Here is a 17,414-nt window from a genome sequence, read left to right as displayed (position 1 = left end):
AACCTTCACTAATGCTGTTTCTGTACTATGATGAATTCTAAAACCTGACTGAAAGTCTTCAAATAGACCATTCCTCTGCAGATGATCAGTTAGCTGTTTTACAACTACCCTTTCAAGAATTTTTGAGAGAAAAGGAAGGTTGGAGATTGGCCTATAATTAGCTAAGATAGCTGGGTCAAGTGATGGCTTTTTAAGTAATGGTTTAATTACTGCCACCTTAAAGGCCTGTGGTACATAACCAATTAACAAAGATAGATTGATCATATTTAAGATTGAAGCATTGAATAATGGTAGGACTTCCTTGAGCAGCCTGGCAGGAATGGGGTCTAATAAACATGTTGATGGTTTGGATGAAGTAACTAATGAAAATAACTCAGACAGAACAATCTGAGAGAAAGAGTCTAACCAAATACAGGCATCACTGAAAGCAGCCAAAGATAACGATACATCTTTGGGATGGTTATGAGTAATTTTTTCTCTAATAGTCAAAATTTTGTTAGCAAAGAAAGTCATGAAGTCATTACTAGTTAAAGTTAATGGAATACTCAGCTCAATAGAGCTCTGACTCTTTGTCAGCCTGGCTACAGTGCTGAAAAGAAACCTGGGGTTGTTCTTATTTTCTTCAATTAGTGATGAGTAGAAAGATGTCCTAGCTTTACGGAGGGCTTTTTTTATAGAGCAACAAACTCTTTTTCCAGGCTAAGTGAAGATCTTCTAAATTAGTGAGACGCCATTTCCTCTCCAACTTACGGGTTATCTGCTTTAAGCTACGACTTTGTGAGTTATACCACGGAGTCAGACACTTCTGATTTAAAGCTCTCTTTTTCAGAGGAGCTACAGCATCCAAGGTTGTCTTCAATGAGGATGTAAAACTATTGACGAGATACTCTAACTCCCTTACAGAGTTTAGGTAGCTACTCTGCTCTGTGTTGGTATATGACATTAGAGAACATAAAGAAGGAATCATATCCTTAAACCTAGTTACAGCGCTTTCTGAAAGACTTCTAGTGTAATGAAACTTATTCCCCACTGCAGGGTAGTCCATCAGGGTAAATGTAAATGTTATTAAAAAATGATCAGACAGAAGGGAGTTTTCAGGGAATACTGTTAAGTCTTCTATTTCCATACCATAAGTCAGAACAAGATCTAAGATATGATTAAAGTGGTGGGTGGACTCATTTACTTTTTGAGCAAAGCCGATAGAGTCTAATAATAGATTAAATGCAGTGTTGAGGCTGTCATTCTCAGCATCTGTGTGGATGTTAAAATCGCCCACTATAATTATCTTATCTGAGCTAAGCACTAAGTCAGACAAAAGGTCTGAAAATTCACAGAGAAACTCACAGTAACGACCAGGTGGACGATAGATAATAACAAATAAAACTGGTTTTTGAGACTTCCAATTTGGATGGACAAGACTAAGAGACAAGCTTTCAAATGAATTAAAGCTCTGTCTGGGTTTTTGATTAATTAATAAGCTGGAATGGAAGATTGCTGCTAATCCTCCGCCCCGGCCCGTGCTACGAGCATTCTGACAGTTAGTGTGACTCGGGGGTGTTGACTCATTTAAACTAACATATTCATCCTGCTGTAACCAGGTTTCTGTTAGGCAGAATAAATCAATACGTTGATCAATTATTATATCATTTACCAACAGGGACTTAGAAGAGAGAGACCTAATGTTTAATAGACCACATTTAACTGTTTTAGTCTGTGGTGCAGACTAAAACAGTTAATTCAATCATCTACAGTCTATAATATAATCAGAAGATTCAGAGAATCTGGAGAACTTTCTACATGTCAGCGGCGAGGTTGAAAACCAACATTGAATGCCCATGACCTTTGATCCCTCAGGCAGCACTGCATTAAAAACAGACATCATTGTGTAAAGGATCTTACCGTGTGGGCTCAGGAACACTTCAGAAAACCGTTGTCAGTTAACACAGTTTTTCGCTACATCTACAATGCAAGTTAAAACTCTACCATGCAAAGCAAAGGCCACACATCAACAACATCCAGAAAAGCCGCAGCCTTCTCTGGGCCCAAGCTCATTTGAAATGGACAGACGCAAAGTGGAAAAGTGTGCTGTGGTCTGATGAGTCCACGTTTCAAATTGTTTTTGGAAATCATGGGCATCGTGTCCTCCAGACAAAAGAGGAAAAAGACCATCCAGAGTTATTACCAGCGCAAAGTTCAAATGCCAGCATCTATGATGGTATGGGGGCGTGTTAGTGCCCATGGCATGGGCAACTTACACATCTGTGATGGCACCATCAATGCTGAAAGGTACATCCAGGTTTTGGAGCAACAAATGCTGCCATCCAAGCAATGTCTTTCTCAGGGACGTCCCTGCTTATTTCAGCAAGACAATGCCAAGCCACATTCTGCACGTGTTACAACAGCGTGGCTTCGTAGAAAAAGAGTGCGGGTACTCTACTGGCCTGCCTGTAGTCCAGACCTGTTGCCCATTGAAAATGTGTGGCCCATTATGAAGCGGAAAAATACGACAATAGAGACCCTGGACTGTTGAACAACTGAAGTCGTACATCAAGCAAGAATGGGAAAGAATTCCACCTACAAAGCTTCAACAATTAGTGTCCTCAGTTCCCAAACGCTTGAGTGTTGTTAGAAGGAAAGGTGATGTAACACAGTGGTAAAGATACCACTGTCCCTGCTTTTTTGAAACATGTTGCAGGCATCCATTTCAAAATGAGCAAATAGCTGCACAAAAACTATAAAGTTCATCAGTTTGAACATTAAATATCTTGTCTTTGTGGTGTATTCAATTGAATATAGGTTGAAAAAGATTTGCAAATCATTGTTCTGTTTTTATTTACATTTTACAAAATGTCCCAACTTGGAATTGGGGTTGTAATTCGAAAATCATAATGACTTAAATAGAACATCGAGGGGTGGGTGGAGTATTGTACTATGAACATAGTTTAGTTTCCAATCATTAAAATGTCATTCATAAATTATAAGTTGACTGTTACATTTATTATTTTATTTTGATTATTGCATTACAGTGAATTTAGTAACAATAAATTGTTGCTTAACAACATTAACACTAACAGACTGAGTAACAATGCACCTCAGCTGATTTTCACAAGTTCCTGTCCCCTTGCTGTGTGTGGAGGGGCTTGGGGCAGCCAAATCTTTCTCATCATTTGGCAAAAGTCAGGAAAAATAGGGGGTGGAGAGAATCAGTTCTTACATGCATTGAGATGCAGACGTGAATGATTCTAAATTGATTTACAAATGTCAAACAATTTTCTGTTAATTGAAGGGGTGGGTAGGAACACAGGTGCTGGTCATGGTTAACCATAGGCTCACTCGCTCTATCCATCTGTCTGTCTGTCTAGTATTCAAAGCACTTCACTTTTTCCACATTTTGTTAGGTTACAGCCTTATTCCAAAATGGATGAAATTCATTTTTCATCTCAAAATTCTACACACAATACCCCCAATGACAATACCAAAATATGTTTTTGTTGTTTGTTTGTTTTTAATTTTTGCAAATGAACTAAAAATAAAAATCTAAGAAATCACATGTACTTGGGCTGAAATTTGCTTCGGGTGCCAAAATGGTGGCTACCTACCCCTAAAAATTGTGAGTTAGCCTTGTGGAAATACCTTAATTTTGTAGCCAAGACAATTAGTTAACTGGCATAAGCAGCGAAAACATAATGGAATTTCATTTTGTTCATAAAAATGTGGTAAAATATTGAACATATTTGTAAAATATACTTGTCTGCGGACGTGACATTGCACACAACAGAACAAGATTGGTTTATGTGGAGACATGATGAATATGTATGCATCAATGTTGAAGAAAGGTGTAAATAGCATACAGAAAACCTTTTGTCACCTTGACACTGAATTGATGCATTAGAATTTTGTTGTAAATCATTTGATCCTCAACATTGGATTTTTGTTGGAAAATATAGAGAAGTGAAAAATAGTACAAAAAAAAAAACACACACACACACCAGAAAACAAGATAGATAAAGCCTGAGATCCTGAGTGATATAGTGATATAGCAGGCGCAAAAGTTGTTCATTAATATTCAGGGGTCGAAATACATTTTTAACCTACTTGCACTGGTGCTAGTAAAAAAAATTTACTTGCACCAAAAAAAAAGTTACTTGCACAACCAAAAGTCAGTCTTATATCAACCTTAAAACTCCTCCTCTGATGTGTCAGACTCTTACTCTCTGGGGAGAGTTTGAGGGAAGAGCAGCAGCAGCAGCAGCGGCAGACAGTTTTTTTTTTTTTCTCTTTTTATGTGCGCACGGAACCCAGTAGACGTCACTTAAAGTGATATTTTTTTCTGGCGATGATAATTTGTGCTCACATTTTCCTTTAATTGAGCTCTCGAATTAATAAAAATGTGCTCTCAAATTAATAACATGGACGTTTTCCTGGCCGTGATAATTCGTGCGCACGTTTTCCTGGCCGTGATAATTTGTGTGCACGTTTTAATGGCCGTGATAATTTGGGCGCACGTTTTAATAGCCGTGATAATTTGGGCTCACGTTTTAATGGCCGTGATAATTCGTGCGCACATTTTCCTTTCATTCAAAATGTTATGACCTAAATTGTCATCCTCACGATGGGGAGACACTTCGCCCTCAGCATTCTTTTTAATGCGCTTAAACTGCAGGTGATGCCATGCTGGGTAGCCAGAGTTCTCTATATGTCCTTGTGCACCCAAACCATGATGATATACCCTGACCACATCCATTTGTAATAAAACATGCACACAATATAATAAAACATGCGCACATTCTCTCCACATGCAAAACATTTTGCGATGACACTTCCAGGACTCCATAGTTTACATGTGCGCACGCGAACGGGACAGGAGGTCCTCAAACTGGAGCTCCTGCAGCTGCAGTTGCAGCAAATAATGAAACTTCATGAATTGGGAATGTCTCATGAGGATGTTGTGAACCCAGGGACGGCGCCACTGGCGACGTTTGTCAGCTTTTCACAACAAATAGAGCACAGCAACTCGCTCCGTATGTGAGAGTCATAAAACGCAGGGAAGATGAAGACAAGACACTGGAAATTTTTTTTTTTCTTACGAGGTCTGTTAGAAAAGTATCCGACCTTTTTATTTTTTGCAAAAACCATATGGATTTGAATCATGTGTGATTGCATCAGCCAAGCTTGAACCTTCGTGCGCATGCGTGAGTTTTTTCACACTTGTCGGTTGCGTCATTCGCCTGTGAACACGCTTTGTGGGAGGAGTGGTCCACCCCCCTCGGCGGATTTTTATTGTCAGGAAAATGGCTGAGCGACTGCTGCTTTGCTGCATCAAAATTTTTTCAGAAACTGAGAGAGACAGCCAGGTGGAAACCATTTGGAAAATTCAGATGGCTTTCGGTGAAGATCTTATGGGCATCACACAGATTAAGGAGCATTACAACCAGATTAAAGACGGCCCACAGCGGCTGAGGGCGCGCCACGCTTTGAGCGGCTATTGACAGGCTGGAACGACCAGATCATTTCCAAAGTGAAGGCTGTGTTGATCCGGGATGTCGTCTGACTACCAGAGAAATGGCAAGAGAGGTGGACATAGCACTTTTTCGGCACATTACACTGTTACAGGAGATTTTGTAATGAAAGACGTGCGGCGGAATTCGCGCGTCAGGACGGAACCGCAATGGTGCAGAACAAAAAGCACCTCCATGTTGGAAGTCTCACGGGACATGCCCAGCTCTTCCACCATTTGGAAGACTCAGACGGCTTTGGGTGGCTTTTCAGTTGAGTGAGTATCCGAGAAATTGTGTAACAGCTGGAATTAGTAAAAACATACATTTTTCAAAATTATGTGTTTTCTCAACTGTGACATATACGAGGGCTGTCAATAAAGTAACGGTCCTTTTTATTTTTTTCAAAAACTATATGGATTTCATTCATATGTTTTTACGTCAGACATGCTTGAACCCTCGTGCGCATGCGTGAGTTTTTCCACGCCTGTCGGTGACGTCATTCGCCTGTGAGCACTCCTTGTGGGAGGAGTCGTCCAGCCCCTCGTCGGAATTCCTTTGTCTGAGAAGTTGCTGAGAGACTGGCGCGTTGTTTGATCAAAATTTTTTCTAAACCTGTGAGACACATCGAAGTGGACACGGTTCGAAAAATTAAGCTGGTTTTCAGTGAAAATTTTAACAGCTGATGAGAGATTTTGAGGTGATTCTGTCGCTTTAAGGACTTTTCACGGTGTGAGACGTCGTGCAGCGCTCTCAGGCGGCGTCATCAGCCTGTTCAAGATGAAAACCTCCACATTTCAGGCTCTATTGATCCAGGACGTCGTGAGAGAACAGAGAAGTTTCAGAAGAAGTCGGTTTCAGCATTTTATCCGGATATTCCACTGTTAAAGGAGATTTTTTTAATGAAAGACGTGCGGACGGATCCGCGCGTCGGGACGCAGCCGACGCGGTGCGGCGGCACAGGAAAAACACCTCCGTGTTGATAACCATTTGTAAAATCCAGGCGGCTTTTGATGGCTTTCAGTGGAGTGAGTATATGAGAAATTGTTTAACAGGCAGGACATGTTCCAACTTGTCCTTAAGGCTTTCAACAGAGGTGTTTTTCCCGTGGCGGAGCGTCGCGGCGGCTGCGTCCCGACATCCCAAGCAGATCTTCTACTCCTAGATGTGCAAAGGAAAACAGCCCAGAGGCAGGCAGAAGTAAGCATGTCAAAACTGGGCCTGTTCAGTCATCTCTGCATCCACCATCCCTTCTGGTAATCGACCAAGAGACCATCTTCTTTGCCACAGAGGGCTTGCGATGGCTACCCTCTCATCAGACAATGTAGCCATCTTCATTTTTTAAATAAGAATTTGAAGCTATAAACTCAAGTATGCTTCTTTTTGTTTTGTTTTTTAATCACTTTCCCCCTCTTTTAAACACCAAACAAAAGCAGAAGCTCACCACAGCATTGGCCTATACAGTCAACTAATATGATGTTTTGAACAAAACAAAGACATAATAAAAGTTTGGACAAGAGGGCAGCAAAATGACATTATTGCAAGGTACAGAAAAAATCAAAAGGTGTCAGAATGATTTTACTCGTACATGTGGAAGCCACTGTTATTTGAGAAAACTGGATTTTCTTAAAGAGAAGACTTGAAAGTTCAGCTACAATTCGTCAGAAGGTACATCTGAGATACAAGCCTAGATTTGATGTTTTGGTGAAAGAAAAGCCTCCTCAACACCACTTCACCATGATGCTGTATAAGTGCTGATACAAAATGCAAAACATGCACTATGCACAATTTCTCCAATCACAGCCACAGAAACATATAACTTTTTCTGGGTTGCCTGGGTGTCTTGGTGGCTTTCCTCACTCTTTTCCTTCTTGCACAGTCAATCAGTTTTTCAGAACTGTCTACTTCACACTGATTTACCATAGAGTGCCATACTGTTTGTATTTCTTCATAACTGATGTAAAGTCCAAGATATATTCAGTGATTTGGAAATGTTCATGTATCCATCCCCTGACTTGGCTGAAGAAAACTGGCAATAAAACTGATCATTTACAGGTATTATACCAAAGGGCCCATTACTTATGCACCCCATCATCTTGGCTTTTATATTTTCATTTAATTTATATTGGATTGTAGAGATTTGCTTTGAGTTTGAGTTTATGGAAGATAATTTTAGACATTTTTATATTGAGAAGCTTGATTTACTTTTTGTATTTGAAATGGCATAAATAATATAACTGTATATCACACAAGCAGCTGCACCTGGCCGTGGTGCGCAGTAACGTGTCATTGCACACGTCAGGCTTGGTGCTGAACGGATCTCACGCTGAAATATATGATCCCCTTCTAATTCTGTAGGAGATATGATATGGAACTGTTGTGCCAGGCCGTTACAGCATTAATAAATGCAAATCTCACCTCCAACAGCGGTCCAGGAGTGTTTCACAGCATAGATGTGGAGCAGACACCACAGCCTGTGGTTAAAATCCTGTCACCCAAAATAAAAAATGAATCCCATGTGATAATCCAACCATTGCGGTGTCCTGAGTTGTGTTGTGCCACTGAAGTGAGCAAAAAGAAAAAGTTTGCTGGAAAGGTGCCCTGTCTGACGCAGGTGACAGCATGGGCCAATGCCAGCAAACTTTCAGTGATGCTGTCCACTAAGCACACACGCCATGCAGCTCATGCATCATTATGCATACGCTCACACACAGCTGAGTGATAATTGCAGCCCCACGCATGTGCATGGAGTGCATGTGTGCCACGCACCCTGCGCACGTGGCATGAGGAACACAGCGCTCCAGCCCCGTGTTTGCCATCCACACGTTTGGACATTGGGCAGTCTGCAGTGCCTTTTAGGGCTGTCTGACAGTATTCTGTGTCATCTACCTGTTGTCTACAAGCAGTTTGGATGCCATCGTGCAGGTGTGGACGAGGTAATCCGGATGCGTTCTGACACGGTTGACCACACCTCTTTTCCTCCTGACTGCTTCGGATTATGGCAATATTTACTATGTCGGGCATGATTCTTGCACATTCTTGCTATGTGTGACGGGTGCTTTAGTCATTACTTACTTGGAAGGCTTTGATCATAACTAGGAATGGGTATTAACCCAGACTGCTGGGAGGTTCCCATGATGCACTGAGTGTTTCTTTCTCTTTTTGCTCTGTATGCACCACTCTGCATTTAATCATTAGTGATTGATCTCTGCTCCCCTCCACAGCATGTTTTTTTCCTGGTTCTCTCCCTCAGCCCCAACCAGTCATTTTATTTAAAGCGGCAATTCATTTTGAAGTTATTAATTTCGACCGGATTCTCTCGGCAGGGAGCCGTGCAGCGTTTGGAACGGAGGACAATTCTCGTTTCTTGACTTCAACAAGAGTCCCAGTTAGTGACTTTAATCCACACAATAGTGACTCACAATTGACATATTTTAATGGCTTTGAGAGGGGTTAAGAAGCAGACTTGCCGCTCCTGAAGAGCAGCGAATCAAAAAACCAATGAGCATTGCTACAAACCATAATTTCCCATTTCTTCACAACCAATCAAAAGAAAAAAGAGTGGTCTTGACCTCCTAACTTTCGTTTTGTGGTCAAGACAATGAAATTGCAAATTAACCAGGTTTCGCATTCACTGAGTGGTCACTACTAATTTCTGGAAAAGTTAAGTCCATTTGTCATTTTCTTTTTCTGATCATGTCAAAAGGGATCAAACATCATTTCAAACATAATACAATGTTGCCAAAGCAATTATATTTATGAAAACCTTCCTCATTTGTACAGATTGAGCAAGAACTTTCAAGAACAGGAGAGTAATTTACTGAGGTTTGAAGAATCTCCTTTGTTCATGAATATTTCACTCTTTAATCAAAGAAAATTAAACAACCTAAACAACAGAGGGAAAAGAGAGCAATGAAGTTTGCTGTTCCAACAATATGGCATGAACCAACTGCTACTTCTACATGGTGGATCCTTCCAAACGCAGAAGTGGGAAGAATGCACCTGCTATTCCTTATCCTTACATTCCATCTTCCATTGCATCAGTGCCACATAGTGCTGAGCTTCCTGTACCTTCACTTCCAGAAAGAAAACAACCATCAGAAGAAGAAAGCACTGAATCAGAGGATGGGGAGAACAGTGAAGTGGACTGTGACATTGCAGATACAGTTTGTGAGGGAAATCCTTACTTCCAAAGTCAAGGAGATCTCAATGACCTCAGAGATCTTGGCTTGACAAAGTCAAATGCTGAGCTTTTGATCTCAAGGCCGAAGGAGTGGGACTTGTTGGATGAAAAGTCTGCAAGTAACAAGCCAAAGAAAACGTCACCAACTAGCTCTAACTTCTTTGCCAAGGAAGAGAGTTTGTGCTATTGTTGTGACATTTCAGGACTGTTCAATGCAGTTGGAATTGCATGTAATCCAAATGAGTGGAGACTCTTCATTGATAGTTCATCCAGAAGCCTGAAGGCTGTGCTGCTGCACAATGGGAACAAGTATCCATCACTTCCTTTGGCTCATTTATTGCATCTCAAGGAGGATTACAGTGTCAAATATCTGCTGGAAGCTTTGAACTATGATGAGTATGGATGGGAGGTCATTGGGGACTTCAAAATGGTGGCATTTTTTATGGGACTCCAGGGAGGTTTCACCAAGTTTCCCTGTTTTCTCTGCCTTAGGGAGAGTAGAGACAGGGCAGCACATTATCACCGGAAGCAATGGCCTGAAAGGACTGAATTCTCAGTTGGAAGCTGTAACATTAAACATGAGCCATTGGTGGATCCTCACAAGGTTTTGTTCCCTCCTCTGCACATCAGACTGGGTCTCATGAAACGGTTTCTCACAGTGCTTGACAAAGAGTATGCGGCATTCAAGTATTCTCAAGACTTTTTCCCAAAGCTGTCAGAGGCAAAAGTGAAAGCTGGTGTTTTCATTGGACCGCAAGTCAAGAAAATCATAGTGTGTCCTGAATTTCCAAAGAAACTGACAGCAAAGGAACAGGAGGCATGGAAAAGTTTTGTTGATGTTGTCCATGGGTTTCTGGGCAACCACAAGGCTGACAATTATGTGGAACTGGTTGAGACTTTGGTGAGAAACTATGGCCAAATGGGCTGTAGGATGTCACTGAAGGTCCACATTCTGGATGCTCACCTTGACAACTTCAAGGACAACATGGGGGAATACTCAGAAGAACATGGGGAGCATTTCCACCAAGACATAATGGACTTTGAACACAGATATCAGGGATCTTACAATGAAAACATGATGGTTGATGATTAGCACATTCGCAAATCAAGGAAAACGGTTCATTTTTAACTTTGTAAAATTGTTTTCAAATGTTTGAAAATAAACCTTGCTGCAGTTATGTTCTGTATTTTAGTTTTATTGTGAAAAAGTCAGGAAATTGTCAAAAATAGGTGTTTTGAAGGGATAAAATTGCTGTGCAGCCCAGAAAAAACAAAGTTTGGCATGAAAATTGGGCTTTTTCTATTGTTTTGCAATAAATGTAGTTGGAAAAAGGCACTTATTTGCCAGGAACAAAAATCGTGTTACACAGTTCAACGTAGAGAAATGATCATTTTCCCGACAAACACCCTCAAAAACAATGGGCGCTCTGAAGGACCGATAAGGGAAAAGGCTGTTGATGTTGTTGATCATGTTACACAGTTGATCATCATATTCTACTTGATAGGCTAGAAAACTGTTTCGGGATTACTGGAACTGCTCTTGTGTGGCTGACGTCTTATCTGTCTGGTCGTTCCCATTGTGTTTTGTGCAATGACACTACCTCTGACTTTAAGGGCATGAAGTTCGGGGTTCCGCAGGGATCCGTTCTGGGTCCCCTGCTTTTTTTCCCTGTATATGGCACCCCTTGGGAACATTTTGCGGCGTTTCGGGGTTGCTTTTCATTCTTATGCTGATGATACTCAGTTGTATATGCCGATAGCTGCTGGAAATCCTGTCCACATAAAATCTTTACAGGACTGTCTTGCAGCAGTGAGAAGTTGGATGTCTAGCAACTTTCTACTTTTGAACTCTGATAAGACTGAAATGATGGTTCTTGGCCCAGCAAGACATCTGCACCAATTTGATCAGCTGGCGCTTAGCCTGGATTCATGTGTTATACATCATACTAACAAAGTGAGGAACCTTGGGGTAATCTTTGATCCTACGTTGTCCTTTGACCTCCACATTAGGGACATTATGAGGACTGCCTTCTTTCATCTGCAAAATGTGGCGAGGATTCGTCCCATCCTGTCTATGGCTGATGCTGAGACTCTGATTCACGCATTTGTCTCTTCTAGATTGGATTATTGTAATGCTTTATTCTCTGGCCTGCCGCAGTCTAGCATTCGAGGACTTCAGTTGGTGCAGAATGCTGCTGCCAGAATTTTGACACAAAGTAGAAGGTTTGACCACATTACTCCCATTCTGGCATCCCTTCATTGGCTACCGGTTTCTGCCAGATTGGATTTTAAAGTTTTATTGTTGGTTTATAAAATTGTTCATGGACTGGCGTCTTCCTACTTGGCGGACTTGGTTAAGCCCTACGTACCTGCGAGGGCTTTGCGTTCACAGGGCGCAGGGCTTCTGTGTGTTCTGAGGATGAACAAAAAGTCTGTGGGGTATAGAGCCTTCTCCTACCGTGGTCCGGCTCTTTGGAATGATCTACCTGCTGTTATTCGGTTATTGATCTCTGCTCCCCTCCACAGCATGTCTTTTTCCTGGTTCTCTCCCTCAGCCCCAACGAGTCCCAGCAGAAGACTGCCCCTCCCTGAGCCTGGTTCTGCTGGAGGTTTCTTCCTGTTAAAAGGGAGTTTTTCCTTCCCATTGTAGCCAAGTGCTTGCTCACAGGGGGTCGTTTTGACCGTTGGGGTTTTACATAATTATTGTATGGCCTTGCCTTACAATATAAAGCGCCTTGGGGCAACTGTTTGTTGTGATTTGGCGCTATATAAAAAAATTGATTGATTGATTCGGCAGTCTGACATGGTGGAGATTTTTAAATCAAGACTGAAGACCCACTTTTTTAGACTGTGTTATCATTAATTTTTTAATCTGTTTGTGTTTGCTTTGTAATTTATTTTTATTCTACTGTTTTATCTTTTAACTGTGCTTTTCTTGCTTATAAGTTTGATTTTAGATTTAATTTGTGTTGTTGTGAATTATGTGAAGTGTCTTGGGGCGACTTTGTCGTGATTTGGCGCTATATAAATTAATAAATTGAAATTAAATTGTCGGTGGATCGAATCATGTCTTAACGATACCCGAAAAGAACCGGTTCTCAATACCCAACCCTAATCATAATTTCTAATTTTGTTCCCACAATGTTGAAAAATGTATGTCAACACTTTTTCTCAATAATAACTCCAAATACTGTAACTCTTATTTAAGCTGAAAATCTTACTTGTGGTTGAAGTGCCTTTATTTAGGCCATGGGACGATGTCTGAAAAGATGAACTTTCGTTTGACGACTCACCGAACCAGTTTCTGTTTATTACATCTTATATATCACATATATTGCCGTATTAAAACACATTTTTCTGGAAAACATGTTGCACATTTAATTATACATATAATTAGTGTTATTCAGTGTAAAGTTGATCTTTACACTGAATCCTGCATAATTTAGTGCTTGTGTACTAGATGGCTTATGCTCAGCTAGCCGTCCAAACAAAATGGTTGTTTCATTCTTTTTTTACTCAGTGGGTGTCTCCCCTCACTGATCAACTAATCAGAGAGGTTGTTGCAGTCTCATATGTTGCAAGATGGCAGCCTGTGTGCATATTTTTCCAGAAGAAAATAGTGGTTTTAAAGTGAACTTTGGCTAAATATAAGAAGATCTGTCAAAGTATAGAACACTGGAAGGATTTAGATGGCACGGCACCCTTTCTCAGTATGATCCCAGTCAATCCTTCCTTTGTTTTGGTCCCAGTTCATGGTCTGCTCAGTGCTCTGATCAACTGGAACTTGAATGAACCCATAGAGTTGCTGCCTTTGAACCACAAAACCTCCACATTTCATGTCCACATGGATTTCAGGATGTGTTGTAGCAAGATGAAAAGGTTTGGCTGTCAGTACATTTGTCACTCACAAACCTGTCGAATTCCCTACTAAGTGGATTGAAATCTTCTGATTCAGCCACACCCTGAAAGATGATCACAGACAAACTGTGGAGAGCTGACATTTGCCGTTGAGTATGCTTTTTTTTTTTTTTAATTTGGGGTCAAGGATGAACGCAGCCAAAATGGAAAGTTGATAGGACTAATGTTTTTTAACAAAGTGAGTGTGTGCTTGCTTTTATTAAGTTCAATGCAAGTACATAATACGACCCCTGGCAAAAATTATGGAATCACCGGCTTTGGAGGATGTTCATTCAGTTGTTTAATTTTGTAGAAAAATAGCAGATCACAGACATGACACAAAACTAAAGTCATTTCAAATGGCAACTTTCTGGCTTTAAGAAACACTATAAGAAATCAGGAAAAAAGCGTCACTAGTATTTTGTTGCACCACCTCTGGCTTTTATAACAGCTTGCAGTCTCTGAGGCATGGACTTAATGAGTGACAAACAGTACTCTTCATCAGTCTGGCTCCAACTTTCTCTCATTGCTGTTGCCAGATCAGCTTTGCAGGTTGGAGCCTTGTCATGGACCATTTTCTTCAACTTCCACCAAAGATTTTCAATTGGATTAAGATCTGGACTATTAGCGAGCCATGACATTGACCCTATGTGTCTTTTTGCAAGGAATGTTTTCACAGTTTTTGCTCTGTGGCAAGATGCATTATCATCTTGAAAAATGATTTCATCATCCCCAAACATCCTTTCAATTGATGGGATAAGAAAAGTGTCCAAAACATCAACGTAAACTTGTGCATTTATTGATGATGTAATGACAGCCATCTCCCCAGTGCCTTTACCTGACATGCAGCCCCATATCATCAATGACTATGGAAATTTACATGTTCTCTTCAGGCGGTCATCTTTATAAATCTCATTGGAACGGCACCAAACAAAAGTTCCAGCATCATCACCTTGCCCAATGCAGATTCGAGATTCATCACTGAATATGACTTTCATCCAGTCATCCACAGTCCACAATTGCTTTTCCTTAGCCCATTGTAACCTTGTTTTCTTCTGTTTAGGTGTTAATTATGGCTTTCGTTTAGCTTTTCTGTATGTAAATCCCATTTCCTTTAGGCGGTTTCTTACAGTTCGGTCACAGACGTTGACTCCAGTTTCCTCCCATTCGTTCCTCATTTGTTTTGTTGTACATTTTTGATTTTTGAGACATATTGTTTTAAGTTTTCTGTCTTGACACTTTGACGTCTTCCTTGGTCTACCAGTATGTTTGCCTTTAACAACCTTCCCATGTTGTTTGTATTTGGTCCAGAGTTTAGACACAGCTGACTGTGAACAACCAACATCTTTTGCAACATTGCGTGATGATTTACCCTCTTTTAAGAGTTTGATAACCCTCTCCTTTGTTTCAATTGACATCTCTTGTGTTGGACCATGATTCATGTCAGTCCACTTGTTGCAACAGCTCTCCAAGGTGTGATCACTCCTTTTTAGATGCAGACTAATGAGCAGATCTGATTTGATGCAGGTGTTAGTTTTGGGGATGAAAATTTACTGGGTGATTTCATAATTTATTCCTCAGAATTGAGTGAGTCCATATTTTTTTCCCTCTGCTTGGTCTAAAAAGTAACCGTTACTGACTGCCACAATTTTTTTTTTTTCTTGATTTCTTATAGTGTTTCTTAAAGCCAGAAAGTTGCCATTTGAAATGACTTTAGTTTTGTGTCATGTCTGTGATCTGCTTTTTTCTACAAAATTAAACAACTGAATGAACATCCTCCTAGGCCGATGATTCCATAATTTTTGCCAGTGGTTGTATAATTATAAATACACTAAAGATACATGGATGACACAAAAAAGTGAAAACACTTATTTCCATTGTGGTCCATTTAAAAAATCAAGTGACAAAATAGATGTAATAATAAAATAATAATGATGATGATGATGATAATAGTGTGTATATGATAATAAGAACTTAAACAATTTATAAATACATTAAGACAGTAAATTAATATTAAAACAATTTACATAACAGGAAATAAAAGGTTTTTTTTTCTTCTTCTAAAAATTGTTGAGGTCTATGGTTCTAAAATCATTCTGGACTCAAATGCTATTCCAACTCATTATAGAAACTTTGCATAATTAATAAAAAATAAATGTCAGCTACACTATTTTATAAACACTACCCAATCTAGAGCCCATGGATCCCCATGGACAATGTGCTATTAATTTCTTTAAAAATCCAGATTTGCCCATGCGTTTGTTGTAAATGGCCTGTTTTTTTTTTTTTTTAAGGAGCTGCTGGGTGTGCTTCGCCACAGATGAGGATGACCGTACTGCAGAGTGGGTGCGTCCATGCCGCTGTCGTGGTTCCACTAAATGGGTTCACCAGTCCTGCCTGCAGCGCTGGGTGGATGAGAAGCAGCGGGGCAACAGCACAGCACGTGTAGCCTGCCCACAATGCAACGCAGAATACCTCATTGTCTTTCCAAAACTGGGTGAGTTACATATCACATATAAAATAGGGTGGTCCTTATTTTTCAGCTTTTAAAAGTTCATGCTCTCACTCTGCCAGTATGTTTGAGTAAATTAAAAAAAACAAAAACAATTTGGGCAAAATCGCTTTTAATCAATATTTAGAGGTTGCTCAAGACTTGTGAAGTTTAACACATACTATGCATATTTGAGATTTTTCACATGTTATGTGATACATTGTGGTAGTATGTATAATTGTTTAATTACGTATGCTTATGGCAGGAATGGACTTATTGAGCATACAGTCAATGTGTATTTATTGGTGATGATACGAGGTCTGTCAATAAAGTAATGGTCCTTTTTATTTTTTTCAAAAACTATATGGATTTCATTCATATGTTTTTATGTCAGACATGCTTGAACCCTCGTGCGCATGCGCGGGTTTTTCCACGCCTGTCGGTGACGTCATTCGCCTGTGAGCACGCCTTGGGAAGAAGTGGTCCCGCCCCCTTGTCAGATTTTCATTGTCTGGAAATGGCGGAATGAAAAGGACTTTTTTTTCCATCAGATTTTTTTCAGAAGCTGTTATAGACTGGCACCTGGAAACCATTCGAAAAATTTATCTGGCTTTCAATGAAAATTTTACGGGCTTCACAGAGAATAAGGACTGTTACTACAGCTTTAAGGACCCCTTTAAGGACGCTCGGCGCTCCGAGCTGGCACGACGCGACACAAGCCACCGGACCATTTCTAAACAGATGGCTCTGTGGATTAGGGAGATTAATATGGAACGCTTGTCCAGTTTCTCCATCGAGGCCGCTGTACACCACTACCAGGAATACTCCTCTCAAACGTGTGTTCTCTGCAAAATAAAATGGATGAACTCCAGCTATTGGTGGGGAAAAGCAGAGATTTCACCACATCTGCTGTTTTGTGCTTCACGGAGACCTGGCTCTGTGGATTGATATCGTGTTGCCGACCGAACGGCTCCCCCTAAAAATTGGTCTGCCCTGCCTTCTCTGTGCGTGCGTCATTTCGGACCACAGCAGCACGTCTGAGACTGACTTTCTACACCCAAAGCGATCAAAGGGAATAATGTGATTATTAGCCATCAGATGACTAATACCTCTTAAATCGTTCTAAAGTAATTTTTAAGCAGAAACAAGGCTGTTTTAAGCAGAAATAAGGCAATAATTGGTTAGTCATTACTGACACTCTGAAATGACGTAGGCGCTGCAGCACATCAGAGTCAGACATGCTGCTGCCGTGCTCCGATCACTTCCCCCGTCTTTTATTATGAAATAATGCTGAATTTATGTGGAAATGATTGTTGTTCAAAAGCTTGAGATATCTGTCATTGAGATA

At 40.5% G+C, this 17,414-nt stretch overlaps 1 protein-coding gene across 1 annotated transcript in view; it reads left to right on the top strand.

The window, feature by feature from the left end:
• LOC117522979 (E3 ubiquitin-protein ligase MARCH5-like) overlaps positions 1 to 17,414 on the top strand; it is an 88,778-nt gene that overhangs the window by 47,569 nt on the left and 23,795 nt on the right. Inside the window, exon 2 of the mRNA XM_034184397.1 lies at positions 15,870 to 16,072. Coding sequence (XP_034040288.1) covers positions 15,870 to 16,072 — 203 coding nt within the window. The remainder of the gene's footprint in view (positions 1 to 15,869; positions 16,073 to 17,414) is intronic.

This window comes from Thalassophryne amazonica, chromosome 13 (assembly GCF_902500255.1).
Source record: "Thalassophryne amazonica chromosome 13, fThaAma1.1, whole genome shotgun sequence".
NCBI classification, from domain to species: domain Eukaryota; kingdom Metazoa; phylum Chordata; class Actinopteri; order Batrachoidiformes; family Batrachoididae; genus Thalassophryne; species Thalassophryne amazonica.
Note: the sequence above shows the minus strand (reverse complement) of the source record. Positions and strands in the feature narration are given on the sequence as shown.